The 18,187-nt window shown below is 43.1% G+C and overlaps 1 protein-coding gene across 6 annotated transcripts in view; it reads left to right on the top strand.

Moving 5' to 3' along the window:
* The first annotated feature begins 287 nt into the window (after positions 1–287).
* The window catches only part of KIZ (kizuna centrosomal protein), a 112,627-nt gene continuing 94,727 nt past the window's right edge, over positions 288–18,187 (top strand). For 3 of the 6 annotated variants that reach the window (XM_082360545.1, XM_082360543.1, XM_082360546.1), the window contains exons 1-4: positions 288–503; positions 5,627–5,689; positions 9,123–9,285; positions 17,792–17,884. In XM_082360545.1, coding sequence (XP_082216671.1) covers positions 337–503; positions 5,627–5,689; positions 9,123–9,285; positions 17,792–17,884 — 486 coding nt within the window. In that variant the 5' untranslated portion in view covers positions 288–336. Of the gene's footprint in view, positions 504–5,626; positions 5,690–9,122; positions 9,286–17,791; positions 17,885–18,187 lie in introns of those variants that run through there. The other 3 variants (XM_082360544.1, XM_082360542.1, XM_082360547.1) reach the window with 2 other exon arrangements.

Raw genomic sequence — 18,187 nt, 5'->3', positions numbered from 1 at the left:
TTCAGACCTGGCCCTCAGAGAAGGGCCCCGCCCGAAGGAGGGCCAGGGCCTCTCCCACGAGAACTCCGAACGGTTAGGGTACGGGAAGACACCAGTCTCGAAGCAAAGAGGCCTGAGCACTTAGTCGCAACACCGCCTCTTCGTCGCCGGCGTGCACCCCGCCCTCTCCCATGGCGCCCCGCCCCTCCTAGCCGTCTGCCCCGCCTCCTCCCCGCCCCTCCATGGCTCCATGACCCCAGGAAGTTGCCCCACCCCTCACGGCCCCGTGCCCCCGCCCCTCCACGGCGCCCCGCCCCACCCCGTGCGGCGTCGGGGCGCAGTGTCTACCCGCGGTGCATGGTGGGGCCGTTGCCTCGGACAACCCGGGCACCGGCCGGCCGCCCGCAGGCTGTGAGGAGTGGTTGCGGCGGCGGAATGCACCGGGCCTCCGCGCCGTCCGCGCCCCTGGCGAGCCCCGACTACTACGAAAGGCTGGGCCGCCTCCAGCACGGGCTGCGGGACAGGTACGGCCTACCCGGGGCGGGGGCGGGGAGTCGGCCGGCCCGAGGGTCCGCCGGAGACCTGCACCCTGTTCCTTCCCGCTGCCCCCGCCCGCGGTTCCCCTGGGCCCGTGTCCAGTCCTGCGACGCCCCACCTCGAGCTCCCGGAGGGGCCTGGAGGACGTACCAGAGACACCTCCTTATGGGCAGTATCCCGCGGGAGCGTGCGGCGTGTCACTGAATGTGCCCAGAAGTGAGAGCGGCCGTCTCCTGCCTGTCACTCTCAATCCAGCCCGGTGAATTTCTCTAGTCCCCTTCCACACGCCCCCTCCCGGGCTTTTCACATTGTCATCCCACCCGGACAGCTGCGCTGCATCAGTGATGACAGGTCCAGGAGCGCAGGCGGGAGAGTGAGTGTGTGTGTTCGTCAAACATGTGCCCTGTTTAAATGCAGGGGACTTTTTTTGTGGGGCCAGATTTCCAGAGAAGGGATGACATTTACAGCGGGCGAAGTCCAGCTTTCAGAGGGTTCATGATACCTTGATTAAGACATGAAAGATGAGAACCACTGAGAAGCAGCTTGATCACATAAAGAGAGAAAATTATAAAGCAATTTACTATAAATAACTACATAAAAGATAGGTTGTTGAAACTATTATTCAGCTGCTAAATTAATTGGAGTTGGAAATCTCATTAGTTGACAAGAAAGGAAATAGATTTTTGGATCTCTTGATAAACAACGTTTAATGAGTGTTAAAAGTTACAAAATCATTTTAGTGAAGAGAGCTGTGTGTGATGATTCTAAAATGGCAATAATTACATGGAAGGTAAAGGCAGAAGTTACTGGTTTTGAAAAGGAATTATATTCAACCTATGCTAGATTTAATTCTTGTTAAATATTTATAGAGCATCTACAAGAGGCCTCCTTAATCATTCTCACTGTATTTACCTCTGAACCCTTCTCTACATCCTGTTTTCTTTCTGACCTACCACTACTCACCCACCCACTCACCTCACCTCCAACTTAAAAAAAAAAAAATCACTTCCTGCAGTGCCTTCATTAAGAGACAAGACAGTGCTCTGTGCTTTGGTACACTTAAAGTGCTCTGTGTTCTGCTAAAAGAGTGGCTTAGTTACCCCAGGCCTTTAGTTATCTGTATTTCTTAACCCAAGTTCTAATTTTAAAATGTTACTGGTTCAAATGGCGTGTTTTAAAAAAAAACTAAGTGAATTGTGAGTTATCATTTTTGCTTCCTGTGCTAGGAACACCTGGCTGTTTATAGTCCTTATGGTATAATTTCTGTGTAATGATTATTACTCACGTTATTTTATGTCTAACACTTAATGCTTTCACTGTTAAACAAGGTGAGGCTGTTGAAATTATATAAGGAATTTGAGTCAAATTTTACAGCCTATTGATGGTTCTGCATTTGGAGGTTTGTTTCAGTTTTAAGTCAGTACAAATTTGTTACTGTGTGTATTCATTTTTCATTTTAAAAGTCCATAACTAACTCTAATGCATAGTTAATAAGTACAGAGGCAAATAACTTCGGATACAAAGAAAACTGCAGGACAACTGTGGAAACCTAGGTTCTAGTCCTCCAACAGTTGTGTGACCTTGAGCTGGTCATTCAGCTCCCCTGACCTGCCTTCATCACCAGAAATGAGGGGCCTTGAATATTATGTAAAGTAAGGCCACAGATTTTTATCTCTAGTAGAGCAATGAGCCTTAAAGTAAAAAAAAGTTGAAAGCTGTTAGTTTTGCAAAGCAACAAGCAATGAATATTATCGTCTGTATCCCATCTGAGTGTTTGTATGTACCTGTTTGTTTGTTTGACCAATCCCCGTGACCATAAGGACCTTTTTTTCCTTAAAACTCTAGAGTCATTTTAAAGGCTGCAACCCTGTGTAGTCACAGCTGATTTGTCAGTCTGAAAATGTCCTGGGAATGGTAGAGAAAAACAACTTGCCCTTTCTCAGTCCTCTTAGAGGTGGGGTTATTGCAATGTTGGCTGGTCTAATAACTGGGCCCTCCGCTTGGAAGTGGTGTATTTCTAACCCAAATTGTCTTAGCCATACTCACACATAGATGTAATTTTATATTCTGAATTTTTTCTTTTTTGTATGCAGTGTTTTCTCTGCATCATGGCAAAAGCCAGTCACTGAATCTAAAAGAGCCTGATGGAGTGACTCGTTACAGTGTGTTTAGTGCCACAAGCATGGTAGTAACATGAAAGTGGAATCGACTCTTACAATTATATAAAAACATCCCTTGAAAAGGCCCATTAACCAGCCCCAGTTTTTTCAATGCCAATATTGATTCAGAGTGAGATATCATAATAGTCCAGAAATTGATGCTGAGATATTAGTTGAGTAAAGTTGAAGATGGTATTGAGACAAAAATAGAATAATAAGCAGCTTACAAGGAGAAAACTAAACCCTGTGGCTGTACTTTAAGGACCACCCAGCTGTGTAAAACTTTGAAAGGTCCAGGTCAGAGGTGCAGGTGATTGAAACCGGGGCCTATGGATACACATCTTAGGGCTGGGTGTTTAAAGATTCTGAAATAGAGATTTAAGATGCAGCAGTTCTAAGATGATCCTCCCAATAAGCCTTTCTCTGGCTTTTTATTGGGGTAAATATCTTATTTTAAGTCTTGAATGTAAAATAGATATGAAAGTCAGTGTTGGGGGCACTGCAGCTTGGATGTGTTTAGAAAATGGGCCTGTGAAGAAGAGTTAATGAGATCAGCATCATTTTGCCTGGAATTAGAAGGCCAAGAGGTGTTTGTGATTTTTCAGTGTTTGAAGGGTCGCAGTAGAGAAGTATGACCAGTGGACGTCTGTATGTACTGAAGACAGAGCAGGAACAAGGAAGTTTTACATTCATTATTGAAAAGAACTTTCTGCTTGGGAGGTGATGGATTCCCATAAAGATGGTGGTCCTTTTTCGTTCGAGGTCATGGGCGAATTTTTAAAATTATTTTGAAAAAAGTTCAAGCTTACAGAAAAGTTGCAAGAATAGGACAAAGACCTCGAATATTCCCCTCACCCAGATTCCTCAACTCCTTAACATTTTATCATTTTCTTTTTCCCTTTCTGTCTGTCTCTCTGCCTGTCTGTGTAAAAGCATGAGACTTCTTTGAACCATTTGAGAATTGCAGATATGATGTCCCTTACATGATCGCTATGTAACCCTTCTAATCAGGAAACTAACATTGATACACCAGTCCACAGGCCCCAGTCACAGTTCACCGACTCTCCTAACACTTTTTTCTTTTCTGGTCCAGGACCCACCTGTGAACCCGTGTTGCCATTTCTCCCCATTCTCTCCCAGTCTGGAACCATTCCCCCGTCCTACCCTGTCTTTCGTGTTCCTGACGGTTTCATAGAATAAAGCTCTCATCCCAGAGGGTGATCCTCAAGCTGGGTCTGTCTGATGGTTCCTCACGACCAGACAATGATCATGTTTTCTTGGCAGGAATACCACAGAAGTGAAGCATGACATCAGGGGCAAGGTCACAACTGCATTTAAGGGTCTTTCTGTCCCCCTAATTTAACGGCAAATTGCTTACACTGTCCGGTCAATCACTCTTCATTATCATATTGATCATGAAACCTTAGAAGGGGAATAAATATTTCTAACAGGGAAGCAGTTATATCACATTTCCTTCACTTCTCTTCCAAGTCCAGTCTTCTTAATGAGAAAGTAAAGATCTTTGTGAAGCTACTAATTTAAAAATTTGTGATTCTGTAATTTTTTTCTTGTTTAAACATAGGCACACCCCAACCAAGGAATGGATTGTGTTCCCCAAGCAAAGACTAGGTGTTTGGATTTTGGACACCATTTTCCCTGTAAAAGAATTTTGGTTAAATAGTGGTTTCCATTCTAGATTACACTAAGGAGAAAAATTTACTGAACCTATAATATAGCTAACAGTGTAACTTTGGGGGTTTTTTTTAAAGGAAAAAAACGACTGAAGGAAAACGGAAGCTAATAATTAAGGGCTCCCAAGTGGACGTGGCCTCGGCCCTTTCCCTCAGGAGGCCAGCCTGAGCGCCCATCCTCTGCTGGACTCCTTTGATTCACAGTCTTTTTTTTTTTTTTAGCATTTTTCTCTTAGACATTATGTGATTTCTCTTTCGGCCTTGGTTAATTAATGTTAACTTAGATTACCAGTTTGACTTCCGTTGAAGCTTGTACTTTGGTGGTCTTTGAGCAGAGCCATCTGTAGTTAAACCTCCAAGGGCTCTTTTTGAGACTGGGATGGCTTCCTGTTCAGCAGTTTTACCCTCTAGCCCCTTGGTTTTGGCTGCTGCCACCTTTTCTGCTGCCCAGTTTCCCCTGCTTCTTGCCCAGGCTGGGTGTGCGGGTGGGCATGTCAGCTCTGTCCTCTAGCTTCCTGCCAGCACTTACCTGAACATCACAAGCTAAGTCTTTACTGGCGGTACCTCCGGGGACTAGCAATCAGTGACGAATCATGGCGATGTTATCAAGTTATAAAAGGAAATGCCTTCAGTTCCAAGTAGTGGTGTCAGGGGACCTGGTCTCCCCCAGATGTGAGTGAGGCCAAGTCTGCTTCTCAGAGATCTCTTCCTAACTCAGCCACGTGGCCCTGCCCAGGCCTGTCTGGTTGGGAGCAGAGCGAGCCCCCAGCCTTCAGTCCAGGATGGATTTATGGAAGCCTTGTGTGTGGAACCCCCATTGTTCTCAGAGATGCTGGCCATGTTGTATTTTGCATATTTATCTTGTTTATTGTCTGCCCTTCCCCCTTGAATGTCACTGCCTGAGGGCAGGGACCTTCGTTGGCTCATTTACCTGGTCAGTCTTCACCTAGAGCAGAGCCTGGCTCACCACTGCACTCAGTAAATAATACTTGCTGAATGAATGAACCTGCTTCCCAGCCTTTTCTCACTACGTTTCCCCATTTACTTCGAGAATCTTGTTCTTTTTGCTTCATATTGGTGTCCTTTTTGCTTCCCTAGTGACTGCTAAGGACTTTTGTGTCTTGAGTTTCAAATGCAGCTGACATTTTCTGCTTCTTAGACCAGAGAAGCATTCTCACAAAGGAGATCGTGTTCTAAATCTGCCTGCCTGTTACTGATCAGTGTAATTTATTCATAAAATATTTTCTTTCTGTATTATAGTGAAAAGAAGAGATTGGACCTGGAAGGGAAACTCTATGAATATAATCAATCTGATACATATAGGTAAGATATGACAAAGTTTTAAAACCAATTTGCCTATATTAATCAAAATTTAACCCTAATATCAATATGTGTTACAAATACCATAGTTGTAGTCCTGTTGCCGTTCCTTATTTCTAATGTGTAATCGTTTCAAGTAAACACTGCAATTTAATATAATCACTATTAAGTGTAAGAATAAATTTGATCAAAGTATAAGATAAAAATTATTGTATTTTCATTATTTGATATTTGTGTTATTTCAGGAATCTTTTGCTGAAAAAACTTAAGAATAAGACACATTATAGTCTTACTTATCTTTTTGGTCACAATTTAAACACATTGAATCTGTGAATGATTAAGTCATAATTATTATAGCTGACCTTTCAACAAACTGTTGTAGGCAGGGTTACGTGGTGTCTCATTTGTTCATGGGTGTATGACAATGACTGTTAAAATTATTCTGAGCAGTGGATAATATACATATTATCCTTTTTAGGCTACTTTAACATTAAGAGCAAACTTTTAATATTTTTAATTATATTTTAAGGAAACTGAACTTTATCCTTAAGCCAAATATATGGTGTAACCTCCAATATTATTCATAGGAAAGTTTTCTGGCTGTGATAGAGTTAAGTTTGTGACGTATCCACTTCATAGTACGAGTGAGAAATGAAAACATCTCATCCAGAAGAGAGAGAAGCCAAGAATACTTTAAAACCAAAGCACCCATCAGGTCCATGTTTCCTCATCTTCAAAATTATTCTTTCGCTTTGTTTAGTGTCCATACTTCCAAAGCTACCTCAGAGTAGACAGCCATGTGTTTCTAGCGGCTCCAAAAGAGACAGGAAGAGTCAGCAAGACAGTGGAAGAAATAGCAGTGATGTGGATGCTGTGGCCTCAGAAGTGGGCCCAAGTCTGAGGGGATCGTGGCAGTTGCCATTTTTCTAGCCCCTGACTATAGGGACAGAAGACAGGGCATAGACTCTTCCTACAGCCTGTTCTCGGGTGGCTTCCCGGCATAATGGTGGTAGGCCGGGTGAGACGAGAGACCAATGGGAACCTTCACCAAGCTTCGGCTGGCTGAATTTGTTCCCCTCTCTCAGTCTCTTGTTTCCTGGAAGACAGAGGGTATGGTTTGCTAAAAATATGCTTTCTTTGCCCGTAGGATAAAATCCAAACCGTCTAACATGGCTGCCTCAACCTGGTTCCCCCAGAAGGCAGAGTCTGAGACAAGGGTTAGTGTGTAGGTGGTCGTTTATTTTAGGAAGTGGTCACATAAAGGGCTGGGAAGAATGGAGTAGGAGCTGGTAACTGCTGTGGGCACCTGCGGCTCCATCTCTCTGCTCCTCCCAAGTGTCCACTCAAGGAAGAGGGGGCTCTTTACCTATCGGTTCCTGACCCCCGTTGGTCGAGGCCATCCCAGGAGGTGTTAACTCCTCCGCACCTCCAGGCTTTCCCTGCTGCAAATTCAGAAAAGCAGCCCCGGGAAAGCAAGATACCAGGGGTGGCGGATGCAGGTGCTGCCAGGTTGCTGCAGCCATGGCTGCAGGAAGAACAGCTGGGCCAGGAGGAGATGAGGTGGTGTGGTGGTGTACCAGAGCCTCTATTATCTGCCCCTGTTTAGTTTTCATCATTACCATCTCTTGCCAGCCTCTCCCTAAAATTCTGTATGGACTGAATCCTCGGTTTCTGGAACGTGACAAGGTTTTGTATAGTGAAGCAGGTAGACTCTCTTGCCAGGTGTCTCTGTTTAGTCTCAGCCCTGCCAGCACTTAGCCAGGCAACCATGGGACAGTAACTTCAGTATTCTGTGCCTCTGTTTCTTCATCTGTCAAATGGGGATGGAGATAGTTATGAGAACTTAATAGAGCCTTAAAGCAGGGTCTGACCCAGAGTAAGAGTCAATAATTTATTGTTTATGACCATTTTTTGTCAGTATCACTGTTATTCTTATTTATTGCCTCTGAGCTTTCCAACATGCTCTCTCCTCTGCCGGAATGTTTTCCCCTCATCTTCTCACTCTTGCTTTCCCCAATTTTGGGTTAACTGTTAATTCATCCTTCATGTCTCAGCTGAAAAATAATTTCCACTGGGAAGGCCTCCTGGGCCCCTTCAGCTAGGTCACATTGCCCAGTCTTTAAGAGTCCCTCGCAGTTTCCCTCATAGCAGCCATCACACTATATTGTGTGTATCTAAGTTTTGTTTCCCTGTTGTCCCAAGCTGCATGGCTTTCGTATGCAGAGTGCTGACTGTATGAATGACTGCATGGAGGGCTGGATGACTTGCTGATGTGGTCAGCTTCGAGGGTTAACGTGAGGGCAGGAGTGAAGCTAGACTTTGGGTGGAGAAGGCGTGGTTCCTATTGTACCCACTCCAGGTGGACTCTGATCGCAGCCAGCAGCCTCCCCAAGTGCCTGCGTGGGAAAGTATGTCGGGTTCCACCTCTGTTACTGTCACTTGTGTCAGAAACGGCAGGCACAGGCAGCAGTACACCCAATCCTGAGTTTTTTGTTCAGAAGGAAAAATGGGGACAGCCAACCAAGATCAAAGCACAGAATTATTAGCACAATAAAGAGTTTCTTGAAAATTATTGGCTTAGAGGTGGGAGTTTAAGGTCTGTTGTTGATTAATTTTTAACATCTCCAGCGTCTCTGCAAATCTGTTTTTGAGGGTGAACATTTTTATAGTTTTCAACTTATTTTTGCTTGATGAGAGAATGTTGAATAATTAATTGAGCCAACAATGGAAATGCTACATACCAGGTACTCTTATGACTTAAATACTTGTGAAGAAGAAAGAGCTGAGAGGAGCAGTGTTGGTAATGAGGGGAGAGGGGCTGCACAGTTCTAGCTGCCCGCTGTGTCTTTTGATACTGCATTTTGGATGAGAGTCTCCAAAGGTTTCTTCACAATTTGAGTAGAGTGACAATCCATATATTGTTATAAAATATTTTCATAATACAGTATGTTATTGCAGTTTCTAAAAAAATTTTAAATATCTAAATGAGAACTTTTGGGGCATTTTAAATTTCAAAATTTCTTAATGTTTATGGATTGTGGTGCATAGTCTGATTCTATTTCTATATGAGCAGGTAGTTTTGAAATTGTCACATAAAAGAATGCCATTGGGCTGTTCATCTGAAAAGGGCCACATAGACACGGCTCTTGACACCACACTTAATTTTGAGAAAGAAATCCATATAAATCTTTACGTGTGAGTGGTGTAATGTGGTCTGGTATCCATTTCTCAGGAGAGTTATGCCTAGAGGTGATACCTCAGTGACGCTGCATTAATTTCCTCTCTAAAAATGCATATGCATCCTGCCCTTTAGGCTGCAGCGTTTGGGTAAAATATCTTAGAATACGTTGTCTCATTAACAGTTTTGTTAAATTCTCCTCCTTAGAGTTGTTCAAGTCTAACTCCATCATTTAAAAACCTGCTTTTATTCTTCTAGAGTTAAGCTGAAGTATGTAAAACTAAAGAAATACCTGAAGGAAATATGTGAATCAGAAAAGAAGGCTCGTACTCGAAACCAAGAATATTTAAAGCGGTTTGAGCGGGTCCAGGCTCACGTTGGACACTTTACCACAAGTTCAGAGAAGCTGCAAGAACTGAAGGTGACATCTCATTTTGTACTGTTTTCTTTTGTCCTTTTTTGCTAAGATTGGGACTAGTGAGCAGTAAGTTTCTGGTCCGTGGCAGTCCCTGATGTTCAGTCGTTCACCCGTAAGTTAACTGTCAGTTTTCTCTGGGAATTAATTACCATGTGGCCAGATTTTGATCAGAGAACTTGAGATTGCATTTTCTCAGATTTCTACTTTAGTTGAGGAATTACTGGAGCATCTATACTTTGTTACTCTGCACAAGTAGTTAAATGGGCACGGCCTCTGGCCACACCTGACCTGGCGCCTGGCACATGGAATCTCTTGGCCTCAGGACTGAATTTGAGCAACGTCAGGTTCCCTGTGGAGCCTGCTTCCTTCTTCAGAGGTTCTTTTTCTGTGGCCTGAGCCCCTCTGTTCTGGGCAGGCCGGGTGTCGGGGGGAGACTGGGGAGAAGAACTGGCCCAAGGACTTCACCCTCATGCCCGTCGACTCTGCGAGCCAGAACAGCTGTGCCTTCACTGCCCTCTCCGACCCTGTCCCCCACTCCCTTAGGCTGCCTGGCAACCTTCTGCTCTACAAACTGTGTCAAGCATGGAGGGCTAGGCCTTGTTTCTCACCATTTGTGCTGCTCAGGGCTTTTGCCCAACTTAACCCACCTGCATACTGGTTACCGGAGAAGTTGGCTTCAGCACTTCTCTTTCTTTTTTTTCCTCTCACAGTTTTCCCCTAGCCTTGTATAATACAGATTTTAAGTACACAGGAAAAGAATTATTATAATGAGCATTCATGCTGTGGTCTGAATGTTTGTGTCTCCCTGCCCAAATTCATATGTTGAAATCCTAACCTCCAAAAGTGATGTTATTAGTGGGTGGGGCCTTTGAGAAGTGCTTAAGTCATGAGGGTGGGGCTCTCATGAACGGGATTAGTGCCTTGTAACAGAGGCTCCAGGGCGCTCCTGGCCCCTTCCGCCAGGTGAGGAGACAGTGAGAAGGTGGTAGCTCTGAACCAGGAGGGGTCTGTCACCAGAAGGCAGCCATGCTGGCATCTTGATCTTGGACTTCCAGCCTCCACAACTGTGAGCAATACATTCCAGTTGTTTATAAGCCACCCAGCCAGTGCGGTTTTATTACAGCAGCCTAAATGGACTAAGACAACTCATGATCTAACCAGATGCAACAGTTGTAAATATTTTGCTATATTTGCTTTGCCTGTGTGTGTGTGTATGTATATTTTTTCCTGAGCCATTGAAAGTATGCAGCAGAACCCATGACATTTCTCTCCTAAATACTTGAGTGTGGATCCCTTAAGAACAAGGACAGTCTCCTCCATAATCGTACCATTATCACACCTAAGAAAATTACTGATGATTCCATAATATTATTTAATATTCAGCCAGTATTTCAGTTTCCACAGTTCCCTTCAAAAGTCTGTTTTTCCAGACCAGGAGCCAACTAGGGTACACATTACATTTGTGTCTTTTTTAGTCTCTTAATCTAATTTGGTTTCCTACCAGTCTTCCTTGTTTTTTTTTTTTTTAAATGATACTGGCTTTTTGAAGGAGCCAGGCCAGTTGCTTGTAGAATGACTTACATTCTGAATTTGACTCGTTATTTAACTTGTGTAGCATCCCCTGTGTTTCCTGTAAACTGGAAATTTGGTCTAAGCCAGAGCTGCCCAGTAGAACTTTGTGGTGATGGAAACCTTCTGTCTCGGTACTGATGCTGTCTAATACAGTAGCCACTAGCCGTACATGGCTACTGAGCACTTAAAATGTAGCTTGTGACACTGAGGACTGAGTTTTTGTGTTAAATTTAATTAATTTAAATAGTCACAGCTGAGGTTATACATTCTACCGCATCCCGTCAGGAGGCTCATGAGCCATGATGTCAGGTGGTCTTGTTTGAGCCAGGCTGAGTTTGATGCCTTTGTTAACATGGTGACCTCTAGGTCTCTCTATTGTAAGGTACCTTTTTTCCCTTTGTAAATTAGTAAATAATTTTACTTGGCTTGACATCTTGGGAATACCTTGTTCCTCAACAGCCTTTTGCCTAGCGGTTTTAGGATCCATTAGTGATGCCTGAATCAGTTATAGTGGAGGTTGTGAAATGGTGATTTTCTAATTTGATCTCATCTTTTACATTTGTTAGCTGGCATTCTTCTATGAAGAAGAGCTTTCTTTCCTTCTTCTTTTTCTCCCTCTCTCTGTCTAAATGTCACTCTGGGCTTGTGAATATTTAGTCATTATATTATCAATTACTGTAATTATTCTTTTGTTGCTTACATTTTCCCAAATTTTGCCAGTGAGAGTCTCTTCAAGTTGGCTCCTGTGTCCTTTTGACAAGATGTTCCAGGTTTACCTTATACTTCCCTGCCTCAGACTTGGAATTAGCCTCTTATCCGAGGAGCCGTGGTTCCTTTGGGTGGGAAGGGGTATTTAGAAACCAAGATCTGGAGGCTAGATGTGCTCAAGCAATAGTGAGTCTTAGCTACAGCACTCCAGGTTTTTCCTCCTAGTGTTCAAGTAGAATGCTTAAGCCTCAAAAAGCAATTGTTATCAACATTGTAAACCTCTTTTCTTTTCAGAGAGTTCAAAGAGAAAATAAAAGTGGTGGACAAAGCAGGGAATTTCTTCTTCCCAGTGGAATAAAGGAAATAATAGAAGTCTTCCTCTTATTTTCATATTGATGCTTTACTTAATTGTTGATTTCTCATTATAACCAAATGTGAGAGGGAGGAATTTGAAAGGAAGTATCATCCTTTGTAAATATTTTAATACTGAGAGCATTTGTTGTGTATAGTATGATATGTTAAAAAAAAAAAACTTGTCTCATGAGCTACTAAAGAATATCAGCATAGGGGACCATTTTCAAGAAAAGAATGATAAACTGTATTTCTAGGACTATGTAAAGCTTTATTCATAAATATCATTAAAAAATGACACAGATATTCCTTTTTGAATTTTGGAGAAGGAATGCCTTTTAAAAAATCTGATGATGGCATAAAAGGGCAGGTCAGGTAGCTGCAGTTGGGAAACATACATGTTCCGTGGAAAACTGTACATTGGCTGTGAACCAGCCAGTGATGCCCGTGACACCACCAACTCAGCAAGCTGTGCAGTGAGCGGAGCGTCCAAGCAGTGGGGGTCGTCCTGTTTCTTCCTGCCTCTTCCTTTGTGCCACGGCCAGTTGTGGCCTTAGGAATACCAGAGCCACTTGTCACCCTTAATCCTGCCCCACTCCCTTGTCACATCTTCACCTCACGGAAGTCTTAGGAGAGAGGTGTTCTGGTTGAGCACCTATGTGGTGTATTTGCCACACACCCCAAAATGCCCGGGGCGTTTTTCCTTGAATAGAGTATAGTTAGTGTGAATGAACTTCTAACTGGTGGAAGTCCAGAAAGTGAAACAAGGTGAAACATTGTGAGAGAAGTGGGGATTTTGCCCAAATTATATTAAGTGAATTTCTCCCTCTTTGTAAGACTAGGCCCACTTAATTGTAGAATGTTAAAATCTTTTAAAATGGGCTAAAAAACTTTTTTTTAAAAGCCATTTCAACTGATTTTATGAATTATACTACTTTATTTGGGGGCCTATAATAATTTTCAGGGCTTTATAAGGATAGTGATGTATCATGTAGTTTTGTAAATACAGTTTTGTGGCCATATTGCTACTTGTCAGATGGATAAAGAGGATGAACAAACTCAGTTCACAAATGGAAATAGGAGAATCACCAGTGCTGTGAAGAGGGTGCCCCTCTCTCCCTCTTCTTGCCCCCTCACCGCCTCTCCCCACCCCGCCCACTTCACCTCTGTTTCCCCTCCCTCCTCACACTCCCCACCTTGGCAGCTTTAGTGGAAGGGCCCAGCTGGCCCTTAGAGCAGTTTTCCTCAGGTGCCCTTTGCTCTTGTCTCAGGTTGGCTTTTCTCTGAAGCTGACCCTGAGACAAGGGTTCGGATGTAAGTGGCTTATCTGGGAAGTGCAAGGATGCCGAGAGGCAAGTGGGGAGCTGAGACAGGGAGGGACAAGTGGCCGGAATGGGGGTATTAAGTCAGCTACCACAGTCGGCACCTGGAGCTTAATTCCACAGGGAAACTCCACCGAATGGTTCAGAGCATTTGGGAGATGCATAGCCGGGCTCCTGAGCATCGCTGACCGAGGACTGCTGGGGGAAGGGCACAGGTGTGGGGAGCTGCTTAACCGTGTGCTCCTGTAGGCAGAGCAGCCTCCCCAGGCTCTGAGGGGCCTTAAGCACGGAGACAGGGGTACTGGAACTTAGGAGCACTGAGAAAGGTCCCACGGTCACGTGTGGAGCATTGCCAGCCTCTGCTTTGGCCTCCTGCATTCAAGTGCTGGGCTTGAGGCAGGCATGTCAGGGCTCAGGGAGGGTCCCTGGCCGGGAGCGGGTCATCATCTGGTCATGTCTCCCCTCTGCCTGAAATCCTTGAGTGCGCAGCCTTCTCGGGACAAAGCCCAGGCGCTGATCTCTGCCTGCCAACTTCCCACGGCTTCAGCCTTCTGACCACACACAAGTTCTCTTCTCTCTCTGTCCCTCTCACACAGCTCTACAGATGTGCACATTTTCTCTCCCCACCCTGTCCCCTTCCACCCTCTCCCTCCATCCCCACCCCTCGCCCCTGTCTCCCCTGCTCCCCTATCCCAGTCTTCCTCCTGCCATCTCCCCTCCCCTTCTCCACACCCCCATCTCTTCCCCTCTCTCTCCCACCCCATGTCTTCCCACCGTGCCTCTACATCTTTATCTCCCACACATGCGCGTCTGCACTCTCTCTGCTACACACGTGCTGAACGGTTTGTAATTCCTTGAATGCACCACATTCTCTCCTATGTCCTTCGACTAGGAGGACATAGAGGAGACCTCGCTCCCTCTATGCTGCCGTAGGTCTATGTCATATGATCTACATAAGCACCTCCTTCATGGTACTGTCATTGTTGCGTGTCTGTTTCCCCACCTCACCGTGAGCTCCTTGTCTTACTATTTCGGTGCTCTCAGTGGCACATAGTAAGTGCTCAGTAAGCACTGACTGAAAAGTAATTCTTCCATATTCTTGTTTTGTTCTCTTATGGACCGTAAACAACTATGTGAGGATGAACGTGTGTGATTGGACCCATGGCAAACCACCCAGGAGCATTTGTGTTTGATAGCAGAGGCATTTTGAAGACATAATGTCATTATTTAAAGATGTGATCTTGTTGAAAATTCAGTCATCAGGTTACATGTGCCTATAGGGCATAAAATTTGAAGAGAACAAATCTTTTGAGCTCTCATTCAATTCCTGCTAAACACTGTGACAGCCACTGTGGGCAGAGCATGACCTTCTGGCTCCTGGAATAGAGTATAGTTGGAAGACAAAGTCTGTAGCAAATCCCATTTTTTTGCCTGTTAATATGTCCTAGTTGAATAAATAAATATTCCTCCATATCTTTTGGTAAAAGTTCCACATTTAAGAGGAAGCGCATATACTGGAAAAAAATAGGAGAGGGAAAAACAAAAAGACTGTGAATCTCTCATATTCATCTGAGAGTCACATCAGTTTATTTAACTCTCTGTAGCCATCCTTCAACTGTAATGTGTGGAGGCCAGGCCAGCTGATCTTCAACGTCAATTCAGCTCTGTAACTGAGAATTACTGTACAATTTCAAAGACCAGTGAAAGAAGGAAGCTTATGAAAAAGGTAATAGTGGCACTTTCAGGCAAGTGATGATGTGACAAGGGAAAGCTGAAGGAATGTAAGAATACAGGAGAAAAGAAGGAAACAATGAAAACTGGGGCGCGTCGTGAGTATGGAGAGATCCCAGACATGCCAGGACCTCCACCTCCTCTTCCCACGACCCCAGATTACCGTCAGCAGATTTCATTAGTTGAGCTGAAATGAATCAGCTGTGCAGAGTAAGGAAGTGAGTAGGAAAGGCCTCCTGAATTTAGGTGGGCAGCAGCAAGTCCAGTGCTGTGAAGCAGTACAGGACAGAGCAAGTTCCTGGTTGGGAGATGAGAGGATTGTCCTTAGAGAGGCTCTGGGCCAGCAGATGCTACTGAGGCGTGAGTCGTTTGGCCTCTGAAGCAGCAACTCTGACTGTGAGGAATGTAGGCCACGTGGCAAGAAGGGAACAGGGACCTGAGGCTGCACCCAAGAGAAAGGATGCAGTGCAAGCCCTCCTGTATTGTGGAGATAGAAGAGGCCCATGCGACCTGGTTCAGAGAAGGAATAGGGAACAAGACTTGGAAGACTGATGGTCAGAGAACTAGATGTACATGAGGACGCATGTTCTACTGCTTCTTCAGGCATTTTTAGCTGGAAAGTCTTGGAGAGATTCATCTATGCAATGTTTCCCAAACTTTAAAAAAAAAAAAAAAGCTTTTAAACATAATATAACCCTTTGTTTAAAAGCAGATAAAGGAGGAAGTAGAACTGGGGAGCCCTGTGGGTTGAGAGTCCCTGCTCTCCAGTGTTCAGGAGGTGGATTGGATGTATAATAACCAAGTACTGTATATATAAATAAAAGGCAAAGAAGGAGAGCAAAGACAGTTGTAGGTGCAAACCCACGGTCCTAGGTCATGCAGAGTTAACAGTTTGTGTCGATTATCAATTTATCATAGTAACTTGTAAAATTTCAAATACATTGTACAGTGTTTATTTGCATCATTAATTTGGAAGAGTAGCTACAGTTCAGGTGTTTCAGATGCATTGAGAACAATCTGCATTGGACTCTTTTTTTTTTATAATTTTTTTTTTTGCAGCACGTGGCTCTTCATTGTGGTGAGTGGGCTTCTCTCTGGCTGTGGCGTGCGGGCTCCAGAGCGTGTGGGCTCATTAGTTACAGCGCGCAGGCTTCAGAGCGCGAGGGCTCAGTAGTTGTGGTGCTCAGGCTTAGTTGCCCCGCGGCATATGGGATCTTAGTTGCCCCACCAGGGATCCAACCAGCGTCCCCTGTATTGCAAGACAGATTCTCAACCACTGGATCACCAGGGAAGTCACCCTGCATTGGACTCTTGACGATACTTTCCCTGCTGTTCTTTATGGAGTCCTGAAGCAGTTAGCACTTTTTTGCTTCGGTAAAATGAATTGAATAATACTCTTATATTTCCATGAGAAAGTGCTCTGTCTTTGGGAGTTGTGGCTCTGAAATGATCCCATAATGAGGAAATCAGGTACAATGCCTGTTGCATGTTTATAACTGATCTCAAAGAGCATAAGAAAACATTTGTAGCCACAGGAACAAAGAATTTTTGCTTAAGGTTTATTATTTAATAAACCTCTGTTTATTTTGTAAATCACCCCTCATCTCTTTTTAAAGGTATTTTCTCTTGGAATTTGTAGAGTGTGCCTGTTTAAAGCTCTTGGGGTTAAAAATTAAATATCTGTTGAGTTCAAAGGAGTAGATATAGAACAGAGAGATGTAAATTGTATTTTCTTAATTGCCTTCTTTCTTTATCTTTTCTTGGCTTGTTTTGTCATTTTTACTGGCCTTATGAAACTTTGATTTAGTTAGGGCTCTATTTATATCATTACTGCCAATCTACTGTGTTAATAGCATTCTGATAGAGAAAAAAGAAATCCCTGCTTAACTGATATTAAAAATGGGGCAGTATATAATACCTTTTAAGATAGTTTGAGGGAGACAAGTCAATTTGGGTTATTATCGTCTGTTCACTTTGTGTGTGTCAAAACAAAAGTTCGGGCCTATTTTATGTTCAGACTGAGAACTAAGAAAACAGTTTTCTAATTTGGTTATCTTATAGGTGTGTTTCCAATTGCAGTACATCACTGCCTCATTTAGAAAATGTTCTGATACTTATCTGTGATGGACCACAAGCAGAGACTTTTTAAGGCTTTACTTACTAACATATGAATCAAAGTGCTTTTTATGCGTTGCTTTTAAGAAAAAGTCGTTTTATGATGGAATCACTTTCATCAATTATACTGTGGTAATGACGCAGACATCTTTATGAGTTATTAGCACGAGAGCAAACTTGATGCCTATGGCACTGATCATTGACATCTACAGTGTATTTGTATCCGTAAAAAATGTAGTTTGTTTCCAGTTGATGATCTAGCAAATAATATACTCAGTTGCTGTGACAAGTAGGACCATGATATTACGTGGATACCATACAGATAAGAAATCAGTAGGATTGCTTTCTCTTCCTTTTTTTAGGACAGAACTTTTCAGAAGAAGCACCATCAAATGTGTAACTTTCATGATAAAGTAACTGGATTTTTCATGATAGCTTAATATATCAAGGTTTTATTTCCTAGATTGATGAAGGACTAAGTGAAAATCCATCAAATGTTATTTTATTTAAAACATGTAACATTTTATAGAATTCAGCTTTTGATGTGTTGTTTGTGAAATTGTCTGTTTTCTAAGATAAATTGAATTTCTCAGCAGTATCAGTTTTTACTTTCTCTTTACTGTTCCTTTTATGCTGTAAAGTCTGAAAAATATAAATAGGTGCTAGTTGTAATAATATCCTCCACAAAATCAAACTTTGTTTATATTTAGATTGAATATGAGACTCAAATTAAGAAGATGCAGCTACTCAGAAAAGATAGCCTGGGAAAAAAAGGTGAACTGAAAGATGAAGACAGAGAAAAGGTAATAAATTAAAATGATAAATTTTCTGTTAACAGAGGATTTTTGGCGTGTTCATCTTTTAGGATACTGTTGTAAATAAAATCGTCTTATTACAAAGATCTTTCTGATTAAACTTTAAGTGATTATTTAAAGACATTTGCTTATAGAGTATTGCTTTAATGTATAATTCAATTAAATTTGCTGAAAGGCAGTCACTGTGGCTGTAAAAGAGATAGATTCCAAAGAAAACCTCAGTGTTGTTAGTAGGTGAAATTTTGTTTTTCTAAATAATGCTTTCGAGCTGCCTTTTTCTTAGTTCCAGAA

The sequence above is a fragment of the Balaenoptera borealis genome (genome assembly GCF_965194805.1).
Source record: "Balaenoptera borealis genome assembly, chromosome: 16".
Lineage (NCBI taxonomy): Eukaryota > Metazoa > Chordata > Mammalia > Artiodactyla > Balaenopteridae > Balaenoptera > Balaenoptera borealis.
The sequence above is the reverse complement of the archived record's forward strand: the minus strand, read 5'-3'. Positions and strand labels throughout refer to the sequence as shown.